Source organism: Platichthys flesus, chromosome 23, assembly GCF_949316205.1.
Source record: "Platichthys flesus chromosome 23, fPlaFle2.1, whole genome shotgun sequence".
In the NCBI taxonomy this organism is placed as follows: Eukaryota; Metazoa; Chordata; class Actinopteri; order Pleuronectiformes; family Pleuronectidae; genus Platichthys; species Platichthys flesus.
The window spans coordinates 8,106,039-8,131,178 of NC_084967.1; the positions used below are offsets into that span (position 1 = coordinate 8,106,039).

At 40.5% G+C, this 25,140-nt stretch overlaps 3 protein-coding genes across 4 annotated transcripts; 1 reads left to right on the plus strand and 2 right to left on the minus strand.

Moving 5' to 3' along the window:
• Positions 1 to 130: 130 nt before the first annotated feature.
• Positions 131 to 1,729, minus strand: stmp1 (short transmembrane mitochondrial protein 1). Its single transcript, XM_062382683.1, has 3 exons — positions 1,571 to 1,729; positions 1,230 to 1,283; positions 131 to 570 (listed from the first exon to the last, which is right to left on the minus strand). The coding sequence occupies exons 1-3, from the start codon at positions 1,583 to 1,585 to the stop codon at positions 499 to 501; spliced, it is 141 nt and encodes a 46-aa protein (XP_062238667.1). The 5' UTR covers positions 1,586 to 1,729; the 3' UTR covers positions 131 to 498.
• Positions 1,730 to 1,835: 106 nt separating this feature from the next.
• Positions 1,836 to 13,907, plus strand: LOC133948722 (dynamin-1-like protein). Of its 2 annotated transcripts, XM_062382680.1 has the most exons (19): positions 1,836 to 2,074; positions 3,258 to 3,399; positions 4,321 to 4,367; positions 4,454 to 4,525; positions 6,061 to 6,147; positions 6,400 to 6,562; positions 6,649 to 6,769; positions 7,260 to 7,391; positions 8,020 to 8,226; positions 8,434 to 8,554; positions 8,696 to 8,851; positions 8,939 to 9,028; positions 9,116 to 9,208; positions 10,364 to 10,417; positions 10,658 to 10,738; positions 11,648 to 11,758; positions 11,851 to 11,960; positions 12,587 to 12,746; positions 13,223 to 13,907. In XM_062382680.1, the coding sequence occupies exons 1-19, from the start codon at positions 1,973 to 1,975 to the stop codon at positions 13,277 to 13,279; spliced, it is 2,106 nt and encodes a 701-aa protein (XP_062238664.1). In that variant the 5' UTR covers positions 1,836 to 1,972; the 3' UTR covers positions 13,280 to 13,907. The 2 variants fall into 2 exon arrangements, with proteins under 2 accessions (XP_062238664.1, XP_062238665.1); XM_062382681.1 differs by lacking the exon at positions 10,658 to 10,738 and having other exon boundaries at positions 1,837 to 2,074.
• Positions 13,908 to 14,936: 1,029 nt separating this feature from the next.
• Positions 14,937 to 23,891, minus strand: tnnt2e (troponin T2e, cardiac). Its single transcript, XM_062383039.1, is given in 11 exon segments — positions 14,937 to 15,838; positions 17,156 to 17,196; positions 17,714 to 17,804; positions 17,967 to 18,079; positions 18,189 to 18,302; positions 19,032 to 19,109; positions 19,194 to 19,310; positions 19,929 to 19,975; positions 20,057 to 20,092; positions 20,442 to 20,449; positions 23,863 to 23,891. Coding segments are annotated over 11 exon segments (714 nt in total). The 3' UTR covers positions 14,937 to 15,798.
• Between the last annotated feature and the right edge of the window lie 1,249 nt (positions 23,892 to 25,140).

Genomic DNA, 25,140 nt, shown 5'->3' on the forward strand with positions numbered 1-25,140 from the left:
TTGAATACCTTGGTAATGGTACCATCTAGTGGACAAACATGAAATAACACCCCAGATTAACTTGTAGTAATGTAGTGCGTCATCAGTTCCTCACTAAAATCTTACATTAAACAAAACTTTCCATGAGTCAGACTTTTTATCATCAGATTTATTGTAAGATGTCCGATTCAGAATTGTTAACTCAAACATCATAAAAACTTTGGCAGCTGTTTGACAATTTTAAAGCTTTGTGAAAGAATCTCCTTAAATGTAGTCGAATACAACACAAAAGAGCAAATAGACACTCGTGTAATATAAATTTATCTTACAAAAATAGGCTACAATGGGAATGTGCCTATTAAACTAATGGAAGCAAATACTGTTCCAGGCACTGTTGATATTATCATACATATATTATCAGTCCTTTCAACAAATGTACACTCATATCACAACCCTGTAAAATAAATAGATGCTCTGCAGAGTCGATCTGTTCTTGCTTTCCTCAGGGTGCAGCTTCGCTCACTCTGGAGGCTTCTTCTTGGCCTCCACGTCTTTCTTAAACGCATCTATTTTCTTGGCTATGTTTGGGACCTAGGAAAGAAACAATATGGTTAGTATCAGTTCTCAGTTCATTAGGTTCACTGCTGTAAAGCAATGCAAGACATCATGAAGGGTATAATGTTTCAGTTTCTGTTGTACCAGTTTCACAGTGTAGGTTTTACACTGTACGGCATTATACTGAGGTGTTACTTATATCTTAAATATGTCCAAGAAAGGGTGACCGATGTTGAACTCCTCAGAAATAATCCTGATTCGGTTTGCATGTTTCTCAAGGTACTCCAGCTTCCTCCCTCAGTCCAAAACCATACATATTATTAGGGTAACATAAGGGTAATTGGAGATTATTAATTGTCCGTTGGTAATAATGTGAGACTGTAAATGTTGAATACACTGGCAATCTGTCCTGGGTGTATCCAGCTTCTTGCTCATTGACAGCTGGGATTGGCTCCAGCCACACCCTTGACTGGATCTCCAAACAACTACTGACACAACACCTAACCACCAAAACACATACATTAATAACACTTGAAAGGATACGATTTATTTCAGACTATAGCAAGTATCGTTCTAACTGGGTGTACCACTGGGGTGGGGTGAGGATGGCTGCAGGGCCACATGGGACCTCGTTAACTTATTGACCTGTAATTGGGTAAGGTTTATGACTAAAGATTAAAACCAGACAAACTTACATCATAGTTCTGAGCGAGGTACATCCCCACAACATTCCCCAGAGTGAAGCCAGCCTGAGGATGAGGCAAAACAAATGTCAATGACGAGATCTAATGACGAACATCACCTTCACACGTATGTTCATGTTTATTCAACGTAGTAGTAAAGTGTTGACTTTGTGTTGGTTCATTTAAACAGTCTCCTTAAACTGACAACTTGAATTAGCATGATAATCATCGGTTAAGTCTACTGACACATAGTTTCCACTATGCTAACATATTAGCTAAAATAGCTTCGCTGACATCTTTCAAAAGACCTGACAAACATCGATATTTTGACTGACGATGTTGATTTAACTCACCAGGAACTGTAACATGGTGGTTTAACGACGTCGTTAACGAATTGTCCACAGTTAAACAACCCGCTGACTGACAAACAGGCAGTGAGTTTAGAAGTTGGACTGAAAACCGACTGTTCAGCTAGGCTAACCAGTTAGCCTGTCACCAACACTGCATGGACGCATGCGCGTGACAGCAGACTATCGCAATATTTCCCTTCGCCGCCATTTTGTAGTCTTTACCTCTGTTTGAGCTGCAGCTCTCGGCCGCAGGAGAACTACACCTCCCAGGACCACACGAAGAATCAGCTACTCTCCTCCAGCCGGTGGGTGTTGCTGTAATGGTGGTGTCGGTGGGACATTGAATGACTTTGGCTCCATCACGAAATTAGCCGCTGTTTGTGAGATATTCGGTGCAGCACAAACATGGAGGCTCTTATCCCGGTGATAAACAAGCTGCAGGACGTGTTCAACACGGTGGGGGCGGATATCATCCAGCTGCCGCAGATAGCAGTGGTCGGGACTCAGGTAAGATGCTGGTCGTGTGTGCATTCATTTAGCTGCCATGCTAGCTAGATAAGCTAGCTTTAATGACAGGTGTGAATGAAGGTAACTCTGCTAGCTGTGTTTACTCAACTAGCATGCTACATATTCAGACACCACAGGTATTTAGTGGCTGCATGAGATGGTTGTTACCCAGGAAGCTCTGCTAGACGCCACTACACATTGAACTACACATTGAGCTACACTACACATTGAACTACACACTGAACTACACAACTCACTGAGCTAGACTGTACATTGAACTACACTGCACATTAAACTACACTACACATTGAGCTACATATTGAACTACACTACACATTCAACTACACTACACATTCAACCACACTACAAATTGAACTTCACTATACATTAAACTACACTTTGAACTACACTACACTGCTGCAAAGCTCATCTGCAGTCAACTCTGGCAGAGGCACTGACATCTATTTTGATCATCTTCAATCACTGAATCTCTGTAGGGGATACCAGGTCAGTGCTTGAGTAACAGACAGGTGCAATGCAGCTGTGCAGCCTCTATCTCTGGTGTTGATGGATACAGCCCCTGGCTTCTCCCTCATCTAATCACTGCGCGACAATAACTAGTATAAAAGACTATCATGTGTATGTTTTTTAGACGAAAGTCATTATGTGACTCATAACTTGCTCATATTAAACATTCTTTTTTTAACCTTGAGAGGTGGCCTGTATTTCACGTCACACTTGTTCATGGTGACCCTCACTGTCAGTATGTAAAGCTTCAGAATATTTTACTGTAGAATATCTTTGAGAAAATAAGGGGAAAGTCCAGTACTTTTTCAGCATGGCACTCATAACCTTTTGATATTAGTTATTGTTTTAAGAAATCCCTGAGAGGTGACACAGATATTTCACCTCACACTTGTTCATGGTGACCCCCCCCCCCCCCCCCCCGTCTACATTTCAAGTTTCAGGAGATTTTACTGTAGAATTTGTTGGGAAAAAACTAAAGTTGGCAAAGTTGGTAAACTTTAAAATGTTGTCTTAAGTTTTTTGCTCCAAATACCTTAACCGTAAGATCACGAAATAGATGCACATACATTTTCAAAGTGGAGGGTTGCCATAACCGTCATGGACAACATGACCTAAATATCTAATCCCTGTCTCCCTCTTTATTCTGGGTCTGTAGAGCAGTGGTAAGAGCTCGGTGCTAGAGAGCCTGGTGGGCAGGGACCTTCTTCCTCGTGGGACTGGCGTCGTCACTAGGCGACCACTCATCCTCCAGCTGGTCCACGTGGATCCTGGAGACTCGAGGAAAAATGACGACGGTGGTATGTACAAACATCCCTCTGACCTCAGCAGGTTTTCACTGCTAGGACTTCAACACCCAGGTCGGATGCCTGATTATAAGAACCTCCGACTAAGGGTCTGCATGTGTTTGTTATAAAGCAGAATTACACAAGAACTTGGTGGATGATGTGGTATGGCTTAGGGAAGAACCCACTCAATTTTGGATGCAGATCTGGATCAAGGGAGGATCCAGGATATTTTTTTCACATTGTGAGATGCAGGATTTTAGTCAACTCCAAAAGAAACGTTGCAAAGGTATTTTTCCCAAAAATCTGGGATATGCTGATATCTTCCTACGGGGAAAATATGGTTAGGATCTGGATTAGGATCCAGTTATTAAAAACCTACTTTGCCTGTTTTCAGTGTGAACTGTTTGTAGATAATTTCTGTGTATGTATATGTATCTGATCGCAATATTGGCCTTTCAGCCATAGGAGGGTGTGTGCTCTCTTAGTGCTCTCTAGTTGAGCATATTAACAATATTTAGATTGTTCTCCACACAAATGGAGGGCACATGATTAAAACTGTTGTTGTCCAGGTTGAATAGTTTCTTGTATATATGTTGTTTTCCTCGTCCCCAGATGCCAGCGACAGTTTTGAATGTCTGTTTCTTTCTTTCTAATTACTTGCAGATCCCAGGGTGTGAAACCCCACTGTTCTTCACTGAGGTGCATTATACAGCTTTGAAATAACCTAATTCAGCCTCCTAGCTCTACCCCCATCCATCCTGGTGCCTTATTCACAGGACTAGTAACTCTTGACAGTTCTCGATCCTTATTGTGCATCTAGTGGTTTCTGTGTTTGCTTAGCCGCCTGCTCAGAGTAGTTCAACACTTCATTCCTCCACGTTGAGAGGGCTGAGTGAATGGCGTGACCCAAACTGCTTTTATTGTGATTCGCAGGTAGAGAGGGTGAAGAGTGGGGCAAGTTTCTGCACACAAAAAATACGGTATGTGCCTCTGAGAAGTGAAGTGTTTCACTAACAGCCTTTTGTCCTGATTTTTTATTTAAATTTTTTTATTTTTCTTTACACAGATCTACACAGATTTCGATGAAATCAGGCAAGAAATCGAGAATGAGACGGAGCGGGTGTCGGGGAATAATAAGGTGAGATGATAGATAATGAAGAGGTCTCTTGTGTTCTCTGTATTTTTTAAAGCAGACCCCTGATTTACTGCATTGGGTGTGGCTGAGTTTATGAGCTATTCTACAGCCTGCCACCAGGGGCTGAATGAGAGGCTTTGGCTTCACTTTTGGGGAGCTGGCATGTTGTCCATCTTTATGTAGAGTCTATGGTGAAGACAATGCATAAAAAAAGAAAAAAAAACACATGAAAAAATCAGTTTGACGACCAAGGTTTGGAAAGAGCGGTGGAGATCAGAAATCTAAGAAAGATATTAAATAATGACATACAAAGCTACATTAATGTTTAGGTGCACCACTATTGAACTAATGTAACTGTTAATGATGGGAGGCTGGAACATGACAAATATAATCCTTGCTACTTTACTTTTTTACTTATAAAACTAAGCACACATTCCCAGGCTACCTGCAGGCAGAACCAGGGATTAGTGACAAACGCATATGTTCAGAGATTTACAATAATCCTGACACTGTGAGATGAAAGCTTACACAACTTTTGTTACACATCTGACAATGTGAGTAATGCTTGAGTTTGAGTTTTGCCCTGAGCTAAGAGCAGCAGATTCTACTGCAGAGCTTATATAGTAGGTTTCCCAAGTTTGAGACCACAGCGGAAAATCAAGCATGTAGCTCAGGACAACTGGGACCCAAAGGGGGTTTGGAAGTGCTTCTTGAAAGCTGAGGAGAAAGCAGATAGAAGAAGGAGCTCGTAACATAACCACACTTCTATTATTTTTGTTTCGTTTTGTTTTGCATCCACCGTGGTTAAAACATAAGGGTAATAAACATCGACAACACGCCCACTCACTTGCTGTTCATTTTCCAGACATTTTGCCACTCCATTCTCACAGCGGGATGGGTGGAAATGTTCCAGATAATGTCCAGAGCAACTGACTCAGACATTTGTGTTCTCACGTACAGCCCTTCCGACCAATATCCGGAGTTCAGTGCATGTCTGCAAGCAGCTTTAGTCAAAACACTTCCAACAGGCCCCCCCCATCCTCCCCACACTCCTCTGGGTAGCCATTAAAGACACTTAGCCACAGTTTGTGCCTCATATTTTACTTAACCTAAAACCTAACCCTAACCCTACCCCAGGTCACAGAGCGATGCATCCATTTCTCTGAGATGTTTGAAAAACCCAAGAGGTCATGTAACAACAGTTCCAGCTGTTACAAAGTCATTTTCATTTACGTTTAAAACTCTTTGGATAAAATAAGCAATAAAAACTAGAGGGGCTCAGAGATATTGCACACAATTCATCTCAGGCTGAAAGTCTAAGACGATTATAAAATTACTTTTCAAACATTTCCGGGTATTTATCATTAAGAAAGATAAGAGCTGTGCATGAGGGAATTAAAATGTTTCATCTAATATCATTATCATTCAAACTGTCATCCAGTAGGCAAAATCTGTGCTCTGACAGTTAGTAAATTATTTTTAACTTGTTCTAAGATGAAAAATACACCAGTAAGTGTTGTGTTTTTGTTCCTTTGCAGGGGATCAGCGATGAACCCATTCATCTGAAGATATTTTCTCCTCATGTTGTCAACCTAACACTGGTGGATCTGCCAGGAATCACCAAGGTAACCCATGTCACCCCCCTCCTTCTCCTCCTCCCTAAGATGAGGCTTTACCAGATTTGTCTGGTCGATGCTGTTGTGTATTTGATATTTGTACAGAGCAGTGAATTATGAACTCTTTGTTACTACGTCTAAACTTTCAGACTCTGGGTGTGTACAGGCTTTGATTCCAGCCACATTAGTTCCTACCCTCTGGTGCAGCATGTTCATTTGACACGTTGTGTGTCTTTTCCATCGCCTTATTGTCCCCTTCAGGTTCCCGTAGGGGATCAGCCCAAGGACATTGAGGTTCAGATAAAAGATTTGATCCTGAAGCACATCTCCAACCCAAACTCCATCATCCTGGCTGTCACGGCTGCCAACACAGACATGGCCACCTCGGAGGCGCTGAAGGTGGCACGGGAGGTCGACCCCGATGGTGAGAGAGACTAAGAAGAAGACATCACAATTTAATGATAAACGGCAAATAGATCTGTGTTGGTAAGCGTTTCTGTGACTCACCAGGCAGGAGGACACTTGCTGTGGTGACCAAACTGGACCTGATGGACGCTGGTACCGATGCGATGGATGTTCTTATGGGCAGAGTCATTCCTGTCAAACTGGGCCTCATCGGAGTCGTCAACAGGTCTGCAGAGTTAATTGTTTACTGTACTGAATATACTATACTACTAAATTATTTAATAATCATGATGGAGATGTGTGTAATAATTGAAAAAGCTCAGTAGAGATGAAAGTACCATAATACATTTTTAATGCTGCTGTTGAAGGCAGATGTATCACTATCTATCTAACTATTCATCTATCTATCCACCTGTCTATCTCTATCCATCTACCTTTCTCTCTCTCTCTATCTCTCTCTCTCTCTCTCCATCCATCCATCCATCCATCTGTCTAGCTTCTATCACAGTAATTACACTGTGTGTTGTTGTTTAATATGAAATGGCTTCTCCCCTTTTAATGTATCATGCAGTTCACTATAGTCAGCATCAATCAGACTCATATTAAACTAGATATCATGATATTTATATAAATAATGTAAGATGTTACTAATGGTATTTATTGTTATTTATGGTTATTGTCCAGCTCGAATTATCTCAATGTTATGTTGCCTTCAGGAGCCAGTTGGACATCAACAATAAAAAGTCTGTGGCTGATGCCATCCGGGACGAATACGCTTTCCTGCAGAAGAAATATCCGTCTCTTGCCAACAGAAATGGAACCAAGTACCTGGCCAGGACCCTGAATAGGTAACCACAAACAATATCATGAAAAGATATAACGGCAGTCAGTAGAGTGTGTACCTCCAGCCCACAGTCGCCTTATGAAACCACAAAAAATGCCAGATCTGCGCCAAAAGTTATTGGGTACTGTAATTTTTGCATAATCTTGCTGATAAACAATCAAACAAATCGACTGGGGCAAAAACAATCTATCACATAACAACAGAAAACGTTTATCAAGCTTGAATAAGGAAATTAACATGATTTATCTTGGTCTAACTTGTAGAAGCAAAGATTTTCTGATAGTGAATTATTCAAACTTAGAACAGGATTTGGACTGTGCTCAGAAGGATTCATGAATGGTTAAAATATGAGAGTAAAAATGAATAAAGTAAATAACTGAATTATTTTTTTCCTCATGAACGATAACATTTTAACCAAAAGTTAAATGAGTGACACAGATGTGTGTGTATGGATTTAAACACCAGGACACATTAGGCTATGTCAGCAACAGTGTGTTGAATGTTCTGGCATTAATCAGCCATCAAGGGGAAAATTATTATCTCTCATTCAGACAACAGGCATTTAGCTTCACTATAGTTCACACATCTGCATAAAATCTGAGCCCTCTGCCCTTTTGCCGTCACAATGTCAGGTTACTGATGCATCACATCCGAGACTGTCTCCCTGAGCTGAAGGCACGGATCAACGTGTTGGCAGCTCAGTACCAGTCCCTGCTCAGCAGCTACGGCGAACCCGTCGAGGACCAGAGTGCCACGTTGCTCCAGCTCATCACCAAATTCGCAACAGAATACTGCAACACCATCGAGGGCACGGCCAAGTACATCGAGACGGCAGAGCTGTGAGTACCGGCCCACTTCCTCTGGTTGGCCACAGAGAGGTGCTGTCTCTCCAGCGTTGGGGAAATGAGCAAAATAGCTGCATTTGTTTCATCATTTAATATGACACAACTTGTGAGTTGAGGCACGCACAGCCGCTGTGAGGGAAGAGCTGACAGGAGAGGAAGGCTTCACACCACAGCTAATATCCCCCCGCTGCTGTCTTTCAGGTGCGGCGGAGCTAGAATTTGTTACATATTCCACGAGACTTTTGGCAGAACATTGGAGTCTGTGGATCCTCTGGGAGGACTCAGTACCATAGATATCCTGACAGCCATACGGAACGCTACTGTGAGTGTCGCTGCATCATCCTTATAAAGAGTGACATTGTTACAAGAAGAAAACATGACCTTTTCTGCTCGATGCAGCCTATTTTAGTTCTTTGAACACAAATTGCCCAAACACTAACCTGCAGCTCCCTCCTCACACCAGGGCCCGCGCCCGTCGCTGTTTGTGCCCGAGGTCTCCTTCGAGCTGTTGGTGAAAAAGCAGGTGAAACGCCTGGAGGAGCCCAGTTTGCGCTGTGTGGAGCTGGTCCATGAGGAGATGCAGAGGATCATTCAGCACTGCAGCAACTACAGCACACAGGTTATCAGCTCTGCCCACATCTTTGTCTGGGAAAGTATTACATTTTTTCCCTCGATTATGGACATTCATATCGTTCTTGTCATGCAGGAGCTGCAGAGGTTCCCTAAGCTACATGAGGCCATCGTGGAAGTGGTCACCTCCCTGCTGAGGAAGAGACTGCCCATCACCAATGAGATGGTACCTGCATTTTCCACCTTCTACTAGCATGATCTCATATCTCTGTGCTGAACTGCCGACTGACATTTTCCTCTTTACTTGTCACAGGTCCACAACTTGGTTGCGATTGAGCTGGCCTACATCAACACCAAACATCCAGACTTTGCAGATGCCTGTGGTGTCATGAATAACAATATAGAGGTTTGAACTCTCTCTCTCTCTCTCTCTCTCTATATATATATATATATATATAGAGATATCGAGCAGAAAAGGTGTATATATATATATATATACATAATACATACATAATCATGGCAGAATAAATAGAGAAGAGATGTGGATGTTACTTCTTACAAGGCCTAGCAGTGAACACCAGTATGTAAAAAGTATTTACTGTCATTCAATTAGAATATACAAAAGTAAATGAAAATAATCTTAGATTCAAGATCCAGACTCAACAACTTTATTGTCATTTCACCAAACATCATCTGTGCAGGGCAGAAGATCAGCTACATCTTTTAATGTCAGACTTTGAGAAGGTTCTGCCGTTCACAATTTCCAGTGTCAAATGTTTTACATACAATTTGCTTAATCCCAATAATTTTTGTCTAAAACAAGTCACGTCTGGTAAAAGAAAAAAAATCTAGGTGATAATTACAAAAATTCAGAAACCAAAACAAAGTATAGAAAAAGCAAACTTGAATATCCAGATTATTTAGGAAACGTTTTACCTGGAGCTTTTAATTGATTAACTTCACACACCCAAAATGACAGGTAGACAGAAATGGTATGTAAAAACGTATTAATTTTCTGACAGTTCACCGGGTTTTTGCCTAAAAGCAGGGTTTGGCGATGAGACTGGTGAAGGGGATATAGAGTGCATTTACTTGAGCTTACAGCATAGAAAGATGCCACACCTAACTGGTTATATATTCCTTTTCTGTGGAGAATGAATTTGACAGTTGGTCAGTTCTTACACATTGCCCATTTTAATGAGTTAAGAGGAATATTTCATGCTCCACCTCGTATAATAATTCCTCTGGTGCCCTCAAACATCTTTCTGTAAAAAAGCATATTCACTTCCAGGGAGTGCGTAGGCGTAACATAATGTTACTACGACACCATCTATGTTCCTGAATCAAGAATGTATCTTCCTTCCTTGTGATATTACATTTGAAACCCATCATGTACAACCTGGTTTATAAGATGAGGATGCACCCTAAAAAATCCCCATTCTCTGTAGTTTTCATACTTGACTCAAGTAGGGTTTTAATGATGGCTTTTCCAGTAAATTATCTGCAATATGTTGAAATAATTTAGCCAAAACCAGTAAAATCAATTTTTGTGTGTTTCTAGGAGGAAAGGAGGAACAGGATGAGAGAGCTGCCCGCTGCAGTGCCTAGGGATAAGGTGAAAGAAACAGTCTTATTTGAAAATGTAATAGCAGAGAAGAATAAGGGGTCTTGTGCAGCGTTAATCACTCGTAGCACAGCGGCGTGAGGATCTGTGGACCAAATGCTTCGGGTAGTTTCCGTCCAGGAATTTGATCTCGCCTCTCTCATTCCAGAGAGCGTCTTCTCCTACCATCAAATGTCTTTCCACATTTCCTCTGTTTTTCTCTCTCCACTCCTGCTCTCATATTCCTGCTAGTCTGTTGGCAAAGGCCCGGCTGGTCCAACTGTGGTTTCTGTCGAGCCCCCCGCGTCTGGAGCAGACATGGATGGTGCCAAGGTGGGCACGTACGCAGCTCGCTGGCTCTGTGTCTGGCTGGCAGTGGGGCATGGATGGGCATGGGCTGCTGGCATGCACTCTGATCTTTGTCTGCTGATGCCGTGCTCTTGGATTGCTTCCCCTCGGCCTGTGTGGACGTGTATTAACAACTGTTACTTTCTCTTCAGTTTCTCTCTCCCTAAAGCTGGTCCACCTGTCTCACACATAAAGCCTGCTCCCTCCTCTCTCTCCTTTCCTTTAAACACTCAGTCTTTTTGTACTGAAGTCGTTGGCTGTAAATTCATATTTAAGGAGGATGAACACTGACTGTTATGTGCCCATTTTTAAATCTATAGCTTGTGGAATCTCTGCCTGTTAAACCTGTGGTGGCTGTCCTGCATAGGATTGTAATGTTATATATCCATAGGCTGTATATAAAGGTTGACAACAGGACAGCTCCCCAAAAGTGAAGCCGAAGTTTCTTGATTGCTCCCTGGTGGCTGGCTGCAATACAGGTCATGAACCCTGTCTTCTCCATGTTATTTTAGCTAGTTCATATCACACTGATATGATCAGTGTTTATTTTTCAAGTTGTTTGATGCTGTAAACACAAGGTTAATGTCATGATTGACAGCTGAGACTAACTCACGGTTGGTTAAGTGCATGTATCAGCAGGGGCTCAACACAGCGGCATCATTCCCTGATCGCCACTGCACAGACTGGCACCGAATGCACAAAATGTCAGCGTTTGTACATACAATATTTTGGCTTTATTTCTGTATAGTGGGAGGAAATGGTAATGCATCGTCTATCTTTATATACAGTCTATGTTTATACCCTAACCATCCTCTCCTGGTGAACCCTGTTCTGATGAATCACTGGCGAGGGTGGTTTGATGACAGCGTCTACATTTTTCTTCTTGCTCGTCAGGCTGAGCAGGACGGCACAGGCAACTGGAGGGGGATGCTGAAGAAAGGAGAGGAAGCCCCCGGCTCTGGACCTGGAAGCCCCTTTAAAGGAGCCGTCAACCTGCTGGATGTGGTAACGTAACGTCCACCTGTTAGCATGCCCCAGTACGAGGATTACAGTGACCGACTGGAAAAAAAACACCTTTTTCTACACTCTCCCTCCAGCCTGTGCCAGCCGCCAGGAAGCTGTCATCACGTGAGCAGCGGGACTGTGAGGTCATCGAACGCCTCATCAAGTCGTACTTCCTCATTGTCCGAAAGAACATTCAGGACAGGTAGGTCCTCCCAGTCCGGTATAGATGATTTTATGAAGGACAACTCTGTCCTTCTCACAATAATCAGTCAAGGCAGTTTATTTTGACAAAATCCTACTTACACGAATCTACTGCTGTAGAAACTTAATGTTGGCACAAATAAAATGTATTAATTAAAATAAATGTAGCATTTACTCTTGTTTAAGTTGAAAAACAGCAGGCCTCAGCTGTTGTAGGAAATTACCTTAAGAGAATAAACTAGCCCAAAGATTGTCTTATCAAATCTGATTTCCTAAAGAAAGTATTGAATATATTTTTTTTATTTAGAGTCTCATCATAATAATTTGAAAAAACAAAACAATATAAGAACTTGTATCTCCTTACCTAATAGGTCAAATTTGATCTTACCAAAGAAAACATTACAAATTTTCACCATATTGTTGGGGTGCAGGGTCCCCCGAGCTCAATTAGGCTACATATCTTGTATTTAGCTCGTATTTATCTCCCCTCGATACCTTGACAGCCACACCTGCTGGGTCAAACTTGAGCCCTTCCATCTGGAGGAGGACACAATCATCCGGCCGTCTTGCTGCCTTGTTCTCAACCATCTGTTCGATTTGTTTTCCCTCTCACTCTGTGTGCCGCAGTGTGCCGAAGGCAGTGATGCACTTCCTGGTCAACCATGTGAAGGACAGCCTCCAGAGTGAGCTTGTTGGCCAGCTGTATAAATCTGGCCTCCTCAATGATCTGCTGACCGAGTCAGAGGATATGGCTCAGCGGCGCAAGGAGGCCGCGGACATGCTACAGGTAACACACTCCACCTTGATGGTGTGTATTTTTTCTCGATGAGCTAAAGCTCTCTACAGCAGCTTACAGACATGCACTGATCTCTGTATAATTGTCGGACATTCTCCAGAGAGGCTTTATGTGATAATGTCCAAGTGACAGGCTACAGATTTTCTCCGGCCAGCCCCCTGGTAATAAGTCTGGAGAATGTCCAGATGAGCTGATGTGCCATACACCACAAGATCTTTAGGTGATAAGAGCTGACTCTGATGTAAACAAAAACGTGATGTCTGCAGCAGAATTAATTTGTGAAGTCCTGCCTCTGCCTGCTGCTCCTCCCCTCACCTGAACGCTCCAGAGATTTCTGTGTTGTTGTGAATGCATCTCCTGCTGCGTTGTCCATGTTTTACAAGCAAACTCTTGATCTAATGTTACGGACAGCCTGCAGAGATAATGTCTTAAAATAGCTGATGGGTGTTATAATTTATTTTGCACAGGCGTTGCAGAAAGCCAGTCAGGTGATTGCTGAGATCCGGGAAACTCATTTGTGGTGAAATGGAGCTGAACTTCATCAGTTCTCTCATCGTTGTGCACAAAGGACTGACGCTCCTTGAACCTATCATCTCTGAACTTGAAGTTAAGGTTTTGCAACCATGAAAATGCACTGTTCTGCTCCCTGCTCAGACCTACAGTAAGAACAATTTTGTCTCACAGGCTAGCTGAAAGAAATGTAAGTTGGCTTCATTTGTTATTTAAAAAGCTTGGTGTTATATTGAATATTGGAAAATACACTGCTTCTCGTAGGCTAAGGTAGAAAGTGTAGTTTGCTCCTGGAGCAATCAAAAGGCAAAGAACTGTTCGGCAGACAGCGGTTAACCAGTACGAAAATAGACTTTTGTTTGATGAGGAATTAAAATGCACACTTTGCTCACGAATCGCAGAAAACGTAAGTCCTGTCACTTGTGTACATAGTCCATTATTTTTTTGCACTGTTGTCACCACACTGTACTGTATTGCCAAAACGTTTATTTAAGTATGTGGATAATGTTACAAGCACTATTGCAGCGTGCTGCTGTAGGTTATTTAATTATGTTTACATATCTATCGACATGTGAAATTTACTGTGCACTGGGTTATCTGTGGATGGCTCACAAAAGAATAAATGTAAGTATTTTATTGCCACTTGAGTTACTTATTAGCACCAACACACAATATAAATTGTCTTACAATACCATCAGTTTTTTAGTAGTATGTCAAAGAAAGTTGATTGAGATCCATACCATAGAGTCCTGCAACCTTTGTCAGACTAGGAACCAGCTACAGCGAATGGAAGAGGCAGTAACAGTCTCAAGGTAAGAAACCAGTTCTCTAAATTCCTGACTTTGAAACACAACATATTTTGCACACAAAGAACTGTGTCTTGGAGCTGTCATTTTGCAGGCAACCCTAGAGATGAACACCAACATCCCTTGGCTTTCATCAGCCACACTACGGTGAAGACAGAAGCCCTCGAGTGGATGGCCCCATCACGCAACCATTCTCATCACAGTACATACAATCCCGGCAGACACAATGTAACAGCAGATTGTTGCTTTAAATCAAAAATGAAACCAGTTGAGTGTGTTTTTTTCTTGATTTTTGACTGTATTCTACATTTTTTAACTAATACCATTGTGTTTTGTAGATTTGGACCCCACACTATGCTGTCGTGTTTTCTTTTCGAGATTTTCGTCGCGGCACTATATACAATGTTTATTTTTAATCTAGATTTTGAAAGTTGCAATCCATTGTCGTTTTTTTCGACTAACTTTTTGAAAAATCAACACACACTATGTTGTCCTTTCTGGACACCACACTATCGTGTTGCACTTTTCTAGATTTTTGATGCCACACTGTCATGCATTTTATACCTGGATTGTGGACGCCATACTTGTGTTTTCTACATTTTTTAAGCAGTACCATATACTTGTTTCGACTGCTTTTGAGATTTTGGAAGCTGCACGTTTTGTGATGGCACATTATTGTATTTTTCCAGATTTTTCGAAAACCCACCATGAAATAGTTCTAGATTTTGTAGATCTGGGCATCTAGATTTTGGACGCCACACAATGCTGTCCTGTTTTTATATCTGCAATGGCACACATCATGTTTTTTTTTCTAGATTCTTATTTCTTTTTTCCCTAGCTACAATCTAGAAACAGTGGTTTGGTGTCCAGACTCTAGAAAAAAAAACAAAAACATTATAAGTGAGGTAACCAAAAAGTAAGTGCACTAAAGTGTGGCTTAAAAAATGTAGAAGTACAGTATGGTTTCAAAAATCTAGAAAAAAAAAACCACGACCGCAGTTTGCCACTCCAAGAAAACAGACATACTATATGTGCGGCTTCAAAAATCTAGAAAAGACATTATGACGGTTTCTAGCAAAAAGAACAGTGCGACGCCCCCAGAATCTAGAAAAAATAACACATTTTATGGTGCCTGGTTCCAAAATCTAGAAAAGGAACACAGCCGTGGAGTGTGACGCTCCAATAATCTATATCATATAACATATGATCCGGCTTCGAAAATGTAGAAAAAAAATGACTGCTCAGTGCGTCGCTGCAAAAATCTAGAAATGGACAACATACCATATGGTGTGGCTTCAAAAATCTAGAAAAAAATGACAGTACATAGTGTGGCAATCAAAAGGAAACACTAGTGTGTTGTCCAATATATAGAATAGTGGCTCAAAATCTAGAACAAACAACAATAGTATAGTATGGCATCCAAGATCTTGAAAAAATAACACACAAGTGCAGTGTCCAAATCTAGAAAAGAAACACAGTTGCACAGTGACAGTAATGTTGGTATTTAAAATCTAGGCCAAACTTGCGAAATATCAATACATAAAAGGCATTTCATTAAAAGGGTATTTGAGTTCTGCTCTTGAAATGATTATAGACTGACCAGCAGATTGACACCCTGACGGATGGAGGACACACTGTCCACTATACCTCCCACGAAATGTCAGGCACTATGTAATAAATCTGATTCACCACTGCTGCACGTCTTCAGATGTTCCCTCAGAGAACTCCTATCGCAGCCTGCCTTTGGCTTTGACTCTTCCCTTGGCGCTGTGGATTCACAGACAAAAAAGCTACGTGTTAGAAAAACTCCATTACGTGCATTGTTGTTATTGTTGCTCGGGTGTAACCCAAACAAACAACTTGTTTAAATCTGTGTTTCTGTTGTTTTTATAATATGGAGAAACGTCAGGAAACATAGTGTGGAGCTCTAAAAAAAAAGAGAAGATTGCAAACACTAAAGCTGGATGCTATTAAAGGAGGGCAAAGCACGAAGATTCACACAGGACAAAGCTGCAGCCTTACTTTTCATACATTATTTTTTTTGCTGTCCTTTGCCCTTAAGATCTGACACTATAATCCTAGAGAGGGGCTCAGCAGGGCAACACATGTTTACCTGAATTCCAAAAATGTTCATCGGCAGATGGGGACCCACATCAAGTAGTCTATCAATCAACTAAATCCTAAGGGGTGAGGCAGCAGAGGCTCAGAGCTGCAGTGTTTGTGGCATTTTGGGTGTTCTTGCATCATGAGCAGTCAAAATGTCCCTTTCAGCTACAACTGAGGGATGAGACACTGACAGCAAAATGGGACTAAGATCAAATAATCCCTGTCAAACAGATGGAATTATGTTGTGGATATCTTATTTTAGATCAGACTGTGTTAAAAAAAAATTTCCATGAAAGGTAGTGGATTTAAAGTAAATGAAACCAACGCCTCCAGATACTACATTTTATGAAAGATGCTTTTCACTTAATAAAATGATAAGATTGATACAACTCTGGTGTTAGTCCACCAAATGTGAAGTTGAAACGAGACACAGGTTAACTTAGCACAAAGACCGGAAATGGCTAGCCTGGTTTAGTCCAAAGATCATATTGTTTAATAAAGAATTACCTGTACGCACATTAAAATTGGGGATGGTGGTTATTTCTGGCAGCTACAAAAATTTGGAATAATGTGTGAATTCTTCTAAATTGAGGGAGAGGGTTTTCCATTCTGCCAACATTGCATGAATATCTCACTTCAAACGTCTTTAATTAACGAGTTTTTTGCCTTTGGACAGAGTCTGGCCCAAGCTGTTAACTTTACACTGCGCAGATTGGTATTGATCTCTACATGAAACTCACATTCAGAAACCAAATGATTTCAAACATATATAATTATTGTCTTGTTTTTCTAGTTTCTTTAAATGGTGCCTACTTTAGTGGTGATACTGGCTGTAGCAACATAATCTGACTTTTTGGTACAACTTTCACCTACTGTTTGTGTTGATCCCCGCTGCCCAGGACTCGGTTGCTGAGCCTCTAGCACACAAACAGCAATAACTACACAACCAGAGCCTCACACTCATTAACTATTACTCACATCTTCTGCTGCACAGCGATTCGGGTCTGGAGCACATTGATCTGGAAGTCAGGCCACATTCTTTTTAGATAGTTGCCCCGAGGACAGTCTTGCATTAGTGGTTCATACGTTTCGGCTTTCACATTATTTGGCTTTTCAGAGAATCAGTATATCCCATTGATATAAGCACATAAATCTAAGCTAGATTTTAGGCACATCATACTTCATTGATTTCTTGTCAATTAAAAAACTAAATTACATTAAAAATGTTGCAAGCAAAGCTAAAATGTATAGTGTGTACCCTTTGGGAAATATGTTTGTAATTAATTTTCCAGTATCATATCTGTATGGAGCTGGATCCAGATGCAATTTAAAAAGAAACAAAATTAGCCCAGCACTTCTAAAGTTTAATAGATATGAGCTGTGTTTCAATTCAGTAGACAAACTCTTCTGAAGACGCTGTCATCCCACTTTTCTACCGATAACATGGTTAAAAAATTTAGTTTGGAGAAAATGACTTTCACTCGTGTAATTTCACAGAGTAATCAGCACATGAACATCCAGAGGCGAAGTACTTACATCATATTTCTGTCTCTTCAGTTTCTCGGTGAGCTCGTACTTCTCAGCCTCCAGTGTCATGAGCCAGTGCCACAGCTCATCGGCTATCTCCCTGTCGAGCAAAACCTAGTTAAAAAACAGAAAACTAAAAGACCATGTCAAAACTAATACAGGGAAGGGGAAGTTGATGGCAGTTTATACACAAACAAATCACATAGATCAGACTAGAAATGTGTCCGACTACAGCGCTGGTCATAGTGAAAACTCTCCTCACTTCAGTTTGACCTCACTGAGACGGTCGATGTTGAGCGGCTTCCTCCGGTCGGCAAGGATCTTCTTTTTCTTCTCTCGCTCTGTCTGCTTCCTAGCTCCCTTCCTGCCGTCCTGCTGGATGGAAGAATAAATACAGGAGGAAAGGATAAAAGAGGAAGCCAAATATGATTACCTTTATTTATTTAAACTCTAAACTCAAATACATGTTTGTAAGCCGTCTGACCCTTTGTTGGACGCCGGCATACTGGTGAGTCATGTTTGCCAGAGCTTTCCTCTTCTTGGCGTCCTCATCCTGCTTCTTGCTTGCGTCCTCCTGCTCCTTTCTCTCCTTTTCTTCCTGCAGCACAGATTGTACAACAATGACCGGGGGAATAGAAACACCTGTTCACCGGCCAACGACTTAGGTAACCTTTAGAGTAGCTGCAAGAAAATCTGTTCATCATAACAACAAGTTTGTTATTGATTTCTAACAACATGTTTTGGGCCTCTTGTGGGCAGCAGAAACAAGCTGTAAACACAACACTGACATATAATCACTACATTGATACCACACAGTTGTCCATTTACCCGGCTCATATGAAGCAACTATGTATGGGCAATAAAATGACAAAATAAGTTTTTATAAGTACCAATATAATACAACTTCAATATATATATTATTGATATACTGCTTATGTATTGTGCAAAGACAGTGAAGAGGTATAACACATCATTTTTCTTACTCAGATTCGTAAAATATTTTGCCGTGACAATTCTGTAATGTGTAATCAGTAAGCAGCACACTCATATTTCAAAGATTGGCCTTCCTCTGCTGCTTTACAGGATATGACAATAAAGAAATATAGGTGAAACATAATGGATAGGGTATTTCTTCACTGTTGACAGGGGCTTTTACACCCAGTATCTGTCACTCCCTGCAGCCTGAGAAGATTGCTCACCAGGACACACACAGTCCCAACTCCCTAATCATATTTGGGACACTAGGTGGAGCTCCAGGGTGCCAGTCATTTATTTGTTGTATACAGCGTCATGTCTTGAAAAAGATGAGATGGCGGCGATTACTCACAGCAACATGTGCCAGTCTCTCGTTCTCCTGCTCAGCATGGATCCTCTGCTGTTCAGCCCTCTCAGCACGACGCTTCTCCTGCACATCCACACACACACAAACACATGGTATGATTCAATGAATCACTCCAGCGATCTTGGCCAGCGTTCCTGGAAGACTTACGATCCTGTTAACGAGAGTGATGAGTTCCTGCTCGTCCTTCTTCCGCTGGATGAAGTGGGCCTCGATCAGAGAGTGCAGCTCAGCAAGATCCTTCTCCTGGCGCTTCTTCTGGATGTCCTGCAGCCATATACACACGTGTGAAGTGCTGTTCTTAAGAGGACCTCCATTTGTAACATTCTCTTCTCAAATTCTAAGTAAGACCTAGTACTAACCCTAGTTCACCCCCTTCTGTATGTTTGTTTGTTAGTCAGCAGAATTACACAAAACCAACTGATTGAATTTCCACAAAACTTGAGAAAAAAGAGGGTCTTTGTTTTTACTATACTCTTAATGGGAAATAATCAGGCAATTTAAGTTGTGATTTTATCTGTGTTGCTCAAAGACCTAGTTTGACTTTTGGGAATTAAACTTATAGACCTTCTTTCTGTGCACTAAGGATATGTCTAGTCAGTTAGTATAGTTTAGAATGGCATAGCAGAGCGTGGAGACTGTTAACTGTGGCAAACAGCTAACCGGGCACTATCACAAATACACTAATTGAAATGATCTAAAGCAATCAAATATATCTTGATTGGTTCACCTGTACAAAAACCGTTGGTGTAAGAACTGCTTCCTGTCTTTAGGATAAGCTACTGTAGCATCATATTTCTGAATAAATTAATCATCTCATCAAATGCGCTGCAAGAAAATCCCCAAATGTCAAACATTTCTTTTGAAACGGCATCAATCACTCACATCAAAGTCGCCTTTCTCTCCCTCTGGTATCTTTGGCACAGCCATCGCTGGAGTAAACGCTCTAAAATAAAACATTAGAAGAAGAACTTTACCCAGTTTGTCAGCAGTTGGACGATATAAACAATGACAGAGGACTTACTTTGGTTTGGGTTTTGGGTCATCAGCTGTCGTGAAAAGAAGGGACATTACAGTTAAGATACCACCTTATGCTCATATACAGTTTATTTGTATTTGTTTATTGATTTGATCTTTTTAAGACTAAGATGTTAATATTGACAAAACAGTATATTTGTCTAAATTGTGCATCTCACGTCACATTGTATGATCCTCGATAGATAAAATGACAGAGGTCACAGAGCTTGACTCGCTCCCATGGTATGGGAACATCTAAGCAACAGATTATCTATCACCATACAATACAAACACTCTCAACACACACTCTGACATATGTACTGTGTCTGTAAATAAACTCTTTCTGGATTCAGCACAATGGTTTTTGTGTTTTTTTGTTACATTCTTGTCTGTAGCCATTTTATGCACGATGTCCAGTGCAGCTGTCACATAATGAGCAGCATGTGTAACACAATGTACAAGTGAAACAACGATGGGATCTTCATAATATCCCAATATCCTGTTTTTGAAATAACACACAGCTTTTACTCTGGCAAGTGTTTGTGAGCATGTGTTGCAGAGCAGTTGTTTTGCAGCAGTTGTCAAACACACACATCAGCTAGACAACAATAATGATCACAAAATCCTCCTCAGCAGCGAACAGTACCTTCATCTGCAACTGGAAACTCTACAGTAGAAGAAGAAAAAGGAAAAAAAATCAGCAGGCAGAACATAAATGGATGTACTTTATTATTTGCAAATGCTGTTTCCCTCCGTGCTGATATCTGCTTTTGTATATTTTGATTTGGAAAAGTTTCCTCACTTCCAGGGGAAGAAATAGAAAGTCTAAACAACGCCTGAATGCTTTTTCATATTGAGTTTACAGTAAAAGTATTATCTGGGTTTCAGGGCATGAAAGCTTTACCTTTTGACAGTGGAGGCAGTTCTTTTATAAAAGTGTATTATCAGAATAAATATAAAGGCATGAGGGGAAGAATAAAAAAAGCAAAGCATTTACACCCAATATGAGTTAATCTGAAAGAGGGAATTTAAAACGTACTATTATTATTTCCAACAAATATAAGGTGTAAGATCTTCTCTCCTGAGCTCAGTGACTGTGAAACATGTTGGGGTACAGAAGCCAGAGTGATATAGTGTTATTCAGTCACACCATGCATTAAAGCTTAAAAACAACTATATGCTACCTTCTTCTGCAGGCTCTTTGTGGAGGTGATGTGAGCAGACGTTTCAATGATCGATGGAAGAAAGGGAGAACAGCTGATCAGAAAATTATCTGTTTTGTTTAGCTACGATGCATGAACATGATCTGAGGTAATGGGTCAGAATGTGCAGTTGAGTTGGTCGAAAGAAGAGGACAGTTTGTTTTTATTCCATTTATAGTATTTTATAGATTTTCCTTCACTTAAAAGTACTCATTAATTTACTGATGTTTACTTCTGACTTCCCTTGCTGCTCGAACATCGAGAATTTTCCCCGTTGTGGGACAAATAACAGTTGACCTTATTTTAGCAAAGATCAAATTACAAGGATCTTTTTTTCCAAATATGAACAAGAATAGCTTAAGCTCAAGTCAAAGTCTATTGTTGATTACCTGACGAAAAAATATGAGAGTAGAACAAGTCATTACCTTCAGTGGTGGGAGGAGGTTCTGAGGTGGTGAGAAACAATAATTAAATAATTACAACATGATTAGATGCAATAAGACACACAGTAGAATAAACAAACAAGGTTTCCAAAATGTTCAAATTAAAAAGAACAGTTTGAGATGTTTATAATCTGTTCATCTTCAATCAGTCAAATTGTAAATGTTAAGCCAATATTCAGAACTCACACAGGGCTTAACAACATGCAACATCATCTGTCCTTAACACTCAACTACAGGGAAAACCACCAAAAAACCTTTTAGGGAGGAAATAATCTTCTGCAAGTAAATAGATAAAATATTCTGAAGTGTTTTTTCCTTGGATCCCAGTTCTAATTATTTGTCTGAGTTGAGTGTAGACACACGTTTCACAGAGCAGATTTTGGAATGTATTCAACAAATACTAACTCAGCAGGCGGCTCATTCGCAGCCAAAGTTGATAAAGGTTAACGAGAGGCAAACATTATTTTACTGTTAAGTGCAGGCAGAGGCTCTAATTGAAAATAAAAGGTTTTTATATAGTTTGTACATAATGCAAAAGCATTGATATGAGCAGCATTACACACAAGTACTAAAATAACTACTGTAATTTCAAGTTTACAATTAATGTTATCCATTTTCTACCTATTTATTATTCTATAGCAGAAGCAGTTGGGTTTATACTGACAAATACAACAATAAAGAGATTTACCTTCTACTTCAGGTGCAACTTCTTTGATGTGCCAAAAAAACACAACATAGAATAATGAGGACAAAAGGGTTGTTGTTGGCAAAATAACACAACAACAGGAGGCTGCCAGACACACACTCCACTACAATAACATCCCACAGTTTGTAAGTAAAAAAAAACATAAATAAAAGGCATTATTTCCAGACAAAAACTATTCATACAAACCTTCCTTTTTCAGTGTCTCCATGACTGGGCAAGCAGACTATGGATTAGTGGATCAGTGAGATGCTGGCAAACTGCTCGCAGCTGGGATTTGGTAAAACTCTGAGAACTGTGATATTGTCTCTTGGGAGAAACTGAAAAACCCACTGCTGGTATCTGACATTCAGTCTGAACAAAGCTAACACAGGGAACAATGTCGGATCACAAAGTGAGGCTGTGTGCTGTTTTGTAAAATTTTACATATCAAAGCAGAATCTCAACATGTGACAGAACAACAGGAAAGAAACATGTATTTTGTGTTTACTTTGTGTAATTTTATCCAGTGAGAATGAGAAATACTCAGAACAGGGTTTCTGCAGGTTTCAACAAGTCCCACTTAGGACTTTTAGGACTCATGTCAAGTACGACATATATGAAGGAAAAACCACAATACCTGAAAATTCAACATTAATTAACAAACTATTCATGCAGTGAATTTTTTTCTTTAATATAACTTATTTTAAAGCACAACAAAAGGAGACAAAGGGAGTTAAATATACATTAATATAAACGTAAATGTATTTAAGACTAGCATATAATAGTTTGATACATTAAAGACGTTGTAGGGCTGAAAATTCATAACTTTCAATTTCTTTAAAAAAATATATATTTGACAGATATTTTGTGAAGTAAAAGTAAAGATAAAGCCACTCAAGCAACTGTGCAGTAAGGGCGTTTTATAGATTAAATGTAAATATCAAAAACAAACATGATGATTGACAAAATAACAACATGGTTTAAAAGCCCCAAACATACTCTTATAAGTTCACTTGAGAAAATCTCCCTCGCAACCTCTGCCAGGAGATTTAAATATACAGATGTACGAAGGCTCAAAATGGGATTGAGATAATTTTGATGCAAAGTGACAGTTACACATGAGCCGACGGCCCATTCAAACAGAAAACATGGCTTTCATCGCTGACAGCAGATATGTAGGGAACGATACTGTACACACACACACACACAGTGCCGTGCAGAAGTTCTTACCTTCCTCTTTCTGTGTTTCTACCCCTGAAAAGACATAATCGGGTCAGCTACGTCTAGCGATGTATCTTAGTAGTGACATTTTGCTTGAAGAAAAAAAACACTAAACGCTCTCAAAGCCTTTACTTACCTTTGTCTCTGAGAAGAAAAGAAGTGAAGATTTGAACTTTTAGACCAATAAGACAAAAATATGATCTGCACATAAAACACAGGAATCGCTCGGAAGAAGAAATAAAAGCGCTTACTGCATCTCCTCAACTTCCTCTTCAGACATCTTGGATTCAAATGATCTGAATCAAAGAGGAAATCACACAATCAATCCAAAAATCAGACATCAGCACTTCAAAATACATTTTTAACGAAGCCCCTTTTTTGGTGTTAAGAGTTTTATCATGTAACTCAGCTGTTACGATGACACACACCTCTATGCTCACTTCTCTGGGGTTCAATATAATTAGGGCTGTTCACATTGATTTTTCTATTTGAAGGATTTTCTTGTTCTGATTTGTTGTTTAACTTCATTATATTTTCCTCTTTATCTTATCGACTGTAACGTTGTAATGGGCACTTGAGATTTATTTCCCTTGGACAGATGGTTTCTCATCTTCTTCTCTCCGCTTTTATCATTTGTGTAAACAGCCAAGTAAAAACCGACAAAAAGTGAGAAAAGCTTGGCTACGTGATGGGAGATCGGAACAATTGTAGAATTTGAAATGATTCCACCATGGGCACTGCGAGCAGGGGCCCAGGGCTTTCAAACAACTCCAGGCCTAATCCTCCGTCATTTCCTCTTGGCACTGATCAAGGCTGCAGGCGGCCGACTGGCGTCTGAGCAGCTCTGAAACTACCGGCACTGCACAAGTTCTTCAGGGACGCTCTGACGCACCTGAAGCTACGCACGTTGTATCAGCTTCAATACAAACACTCAAAAAAATTTTCCAGGAGCTCAAAACACTTTGAGGACCTGCGCCGGAAGAGATATCCGTCATATCAAATGTGATTTGCTGCTCAAATGTAACGTCTTTTATTCAAGTGAAAAAAGCAAGAGAAGTGAAGCCAAAGCATCTTGCGCACCCTGATGACATGCTACAGTAAAACCACCCTCCTCCTCCTTGATGTTGGAATGAACAAAATCAAAGTCTCAAAGATGCTTTCTGTCATTTTATGTAGTTTTTCTGCTGGAGAACGTCCATATATAATAGAACAATAGAACAACACTGGGTTGTTTTGTGTCAAGGTCACAGGGATGGATTCATGAGGCTGCTGATCCACTGGGTTCCTTACTTGTCGAATATGACTGTGCACAAGTCATATAAATCAAATCACCAGATCATAAAAACTGGGCTCGGTAGGTCCAAACCGTGGTGGGAGGGGAGAGCAGGGGTCTATTTTTAAGAATAATAGAGCATTCTTTTGAACAGGTGTTGAGTTGCTCCTCCAGACAATAGGTTGAGCTCACCTCAGCATTTATACAGTAATGGGGGGGGGGGCACATTCATAGGCTATTTCTGTCATTGCGGTTG